The 4,025-nt window shown below is 53.9% G+C and overlaps 1 protein-coding gene across 1 annotated transcript; it reads left to right on the forward strand.

The window, feature by feature from the left end:
* The first annotated feature begins 2,366 nt into the window (after nucleotides 1-2,366).
* LOC146423668 (C-C motif chemokine 13-like) lies at nucleotides 2,367-3,527 on the forward strand. The gene is made up of 3 exons (XM_085044591.1): nucleotides 2,367-2,566; nucleotides 2,897-3,005; nucleotides 3,142-3,527. Exons 1-3 carry the CDS (start codon nucleotides 2,494-2,496, stop codon nucleotides 3,233-3,235), a joined length of 276 nt encoding a protein of 91 aa, XP_084900717.1. The 5' UTR covers nucleotides 2,367-2,493; the 3' UTR covers nucleotides 3,236-3,527.
* The last annotated feature ends 498 nt before the right edge of the window (nucleotides 3,528-4,025 follow it).

Below are 4,025 nucleotides of genomic sequence, written 5' to 3' on the forward strand. Positions count from 1 at the left end.
AACTTTGCCTTTTTTATTCTCTGCTGGGCTCCAATCTGCTCACAGATTCCTTCCACGGCAGGAGAAATAAAACCACAAGTCATTTCTTTACTCTCCCTTTGTATCAGTTCCTTACACTGAATTCCTCAAACAGAATTAAACACAACCTCCCTGCTTTTGCTGAGCAATATCCTCGATTCCAGTTATCATGGAAAGTATTTCATCAGCATCCAGTCAGAAGTCCCATCCGGCCCTCAGCTGAAAGGAGAACCGAAAGCTTGGCCAGTCACTTCTGCAGCAAAGAGGAAATAGTTCTGCCTTTTCCATCAGAAATCATCTATTAATGGTGAGATTTTCTGTGGTTCCTGCCGGAGCTCGAGTCATCCTCTGGAAATTGCAAGGATTACAGTGCTGTGCCCTCAGTTTCCAGGGGTTTTGGGATTTGGGATATTCCTCACCACCCTGCTGGCATTTTTTTTCCCCCAGTGCTGCTCTCTTGCCCCTTTTCCCTCTGTTTGGAGCTCTCCACCAAGCCCAGCTCATCCCAGGCTCAGGGCTGCTCTCTCCATAAAAAACCCCAGCCCAGGGTTTGGATAGCTCAGCACTTTGTTCCTGTGGTGGATCAGACAGCAATTCCTGGTTTCCTTCATCCTGACATCCCCACTCCCCCTTCTCCTCCATGCACAAGGCAAAGCTGAGGGCAGGAGAGGGGACAGGATTGCAGAGGAATGCCAGGGAAATTCCAGGAAATCCTCTGTGGGATACGTGGAGGTTCATGAAAACACCAACAACTGCCTCTGGCTGGCCCTGAATTTGGGATTCCTCTGCACACAGAGGGTGCTTTGGGCTTTGGAGAAACCTCTGGGTGTCTCTGCAACCAGCAGAGCAGAAAAACAGAATGAACTCATGCAGACCTTCATTCCCCCGAGGAGCTGAGTCCTTTCCTCCTGCCTTGGTGTGTCCAGGGACTGTGAAAAGCAGAATTTCCACTGCAGGGAAATTCTCCTTCCTGAGCCACCACAGATGGACACTCTGGGTGTTGTTAAATCCCAAGGATTTATTTATTCCTTTGCAGCCCCATGCACAGAGTGGGTGAAACAGAAAGAGCTGAAACCTGGGGGTTGGAGAAAGAGCTGGAATAGCTGGAGCTGTTCCTCCACCACCCCAAGAGCAGATCAGAACCTCCCAGCTCCTCCTGACCAACTCCAGGAGATGATTTACACCTCAGGGAGAGGAGCTGGTGGCTGGGGAAGGTTGGCTGGGCAAGAGGCAGTGCCGTGGGGATGGGATGGGAGCACAGGCACTGCCATTGCTCAGCATTTTGGGCAGTTGGACTCTTCCCTTGAATCACTCAGGAGTTAGTCATGTTAGCCCAGGCAGGGTCAGCAGGAGGGCCAGGGGAAGTTGAGTTGGCATGGTTGCTGCAAACCTTTAGGGAAAGGCTGGGAAAAGCCCAAAAAAGTGGAAGAAGGAGTGATTTAGGCATCTCACTGTGTCTGGGTGTGCAGCAGAGGGGAGAGTTTGGGAATCACCCTCTGGCATTGCAAATGCTTCCCTTTTCCATCGCTCTCCAATCTCCTGGAGGTTTCACCTGCAGTGAGATGATCCCAGTGGGCACCAGCAGGATCCTCTCCTCCCTCTGGCTCTTTAATGCCATGTCCTGACAGAGGAGGAGCTTTGCTTTTTGGGCTAAAACAAGAGACATTAAATTGCATTCAGTGATCCTGCTCGGGAAGAAGTGGGCAAGCAGTAATTGCAACAACTTGACCATCAAACCATTCCGTTTTGCAGCCAAAACTGAAACCCTCAGAGAGGTGTAAATCCTGGATTTACAGGCTCCTGGATCAGGGCACCAGAGTCCAGTGCACCTGCAGGGATTCCATGTCTCTGCAACATTTCCAAGGTGGGAATTGTTCTTTGTTGGCCACATTGCCAGCAAAAATAGACAAATGGGAGAGCCACAGTGACTTCCAGCTCAACACAGCCTCGTTCCTTCACGATCTGTCCTGTCCAAGCAGCAGTCAGGGCTCTCTGTGCAGAGGAATGTGTGTGCAGTGCTGATGGAGCTCACCCTGGATCCCTGTGGTGGAGCATTTGTGGCAAACCCAGGGAGAAGCTGGGATCTGACTCAGTTTCCAGCCAGCAGCAGTGGTTGGAGGTGTCCTTGCCAGGCCACCTGAGCTGGGCTATTCCACCCACAGAGCTGCCCCACAGCCCTGGCACGGTTTGGGACCAGCAGGCACCCAAATTTGGAGCATCTTGAAAGCGGCAGCCTCGTGGCCAGCGCTTCCCCTTCTGCGGTTTCCTCGCCTTTTCCAGCTCAGCGAAACTGGGTGATCCTGACATAATTTCCCCAGTACGATGCCATCACTTTCTTTCCTTGAAACCCTTCTCCCGCCCCTGGCTCGGGGATAAAAGGGGAGCACAGCCCCAGGGACCACAGCATCGTGCAGAGAGAGCCCTGCAGCCTCCCCAGCTCCAGCTCCGCGCTCACAGCCCTCAGCCCACAGCACCATGAAGGTCCTGGCAGCCACCCTGGTCACTCTGCTCCTCGTGGCCACCTGCTCCCCGTCTGAGGGTCACCTCGGTGAGTATGGCATGGCTGTGTCCTCCCTGGGGGTGGCTGAGGAGTCCCAGCCCTGGCAGGGTCATCCTGGTGGCCGTGGGGAGGGTTGGGGACTCTCTGGGATGCAGCACTGGGGACTCTATGGGACCCTGGTGGCTGTGGGGAGGGTTGGGGACTCTGTGGGACCCTGATGGCTGTAGGGAGGGTTGGGGATTCTGGGATGCAGCACTGGGAACTCTGGGATGAAGGATTTGGGCTGGAGGGCTCCTGGAGGGGTTGTGCCAGGCAATGTGGCACAAGATGGCACAGCTGGGGGCTCACCAGGGCTGTGTTTGTCCCCTGTCCTCGCAGATGGCGTCCCCAGCACCTGCTGCTTCACCTACCGCCGACAGCGCATCCCTGCCAGCCGCGTCAGCTCCGTCTTTGTCACCAGCAGCTCCTGCACCCACCCGGGGGTGATGTGAGTGTCCAGCTCTGCCAGGGCTCGGGGTGGTGCCCGGGGGTGGTGGGGGGAGCTGGGGACACACAGGGGACACTCGGGGTGCTGCTGGTGGGACTGAGATCCCAGTGGCTCAAGGTGGGTTTTGTCCCAACAGTGTGGTCACCACGAAGGGGAAGCAGGTGTGTGCAGATCCACGGGCAGCCTGGGTGCAGGAGCTCCTGAAGCACTTCCAGAGCCAGGAGAACTGAAACCTGAAGAACTGAAACCTGCAGAACTGAAACCTGGAGAACTGAAACCTGGAGAACCCAAACCTGGAAAACCCAAACCTGGAAAACCTTTCCCTGCTGACACCCACAGTCCTATCCCTGTGTGGCTTTCCAGCCTCGGGCACAATGCAGAGGATTTGACCCCCAGCCTGCTTGGATGGGGAAAATTATTTTATTTAACTTATTTAAGTTAAACTAAATATTCTTTTTCTAAGCATTAAAGTTATTTAAACTGTGTCAAAGTAATACACTAAAATAAAGGTGATTTCAAATATATCAGTGTGGCTGGTAACGAGTCGGGTTTGATGCCTCCTTGCACCAGGGAGGGAAAAGGGAGCCACAGGGACCCCCTGGCCCTCCCCACACCCTGGGTTTGCTGTTTCCCAGCTTGGTGCCACCCAGTGTGTCCCCACAGGTGACATCAGTGTCCCACCTAGGGCTGCCAGTGATGGCTCTTGTCTGGGGAATGTTCTGGAAGCACCTGTGGTGCCACAGAAGGATTGGGGAATGGCATTCTGTGGGATGAAACATCCCTTTGGATCACTTGTCCTGACTCTGCTCCCTCACAGCAGCTCCCCAAGTCCTTGATGAAGGAAAACACCCCTTGGGAACAAGGAAAACACCAGGGTGTTATCAACATTATTCTCACACTGAATCCATCAGCAAATATTTAAAAAAATAATAAAACTGAGCTGCAGATCCTTCCCCAGTTGTCCCAGTACTGATCCCTGGGGAGCTCCACTGGGCCCAGCTGGTGTCCCAGCAAACAGGG

Source organism: Lichenostomus cassidix, unplaced genomic scaffold (genome assembly GCF_008360975.1).
Source record: "Lichenostomus cassidix isolate B80296 unplaced genomic scaffold, HeHo_3.0 HiC_scaffold_575, whole genome shotgun sequence".
In the NCBI taxonomy this organism is placed as follows: domain Eukaryota; kingdom Metazoa; phylum Chordata; class Aves; order Passeriformes; family Meliphagidae; genus Lichenostomus; species Lichenostomus cassidix.

Bases quoted from the DNA above. Each gene is read 5' to 3' on its own strand.
- LOC146423668 (XM_085044591.1), top strand. From the start codon at position 2,494: ATGAAGGTCCTGGCAGCCACCCTGGTCACTCTGCTCCTCGTGGCCACC. The intron at 2,567-2,896 runs GTGAGTATGGCA...CTGTCCTCGCAG, and splicing joins CCCGTCTGAGGGTCACCTCG to ATGGCGTCCCCAGCACCTGC. The intron at 3,006-3,141 runs GTGAGTGTCCAG...TTGTCCCAACAG, and splicing joins TGCACCCACCCGGGGGTGAT to TGTGGTCACCACGAAGGGGA.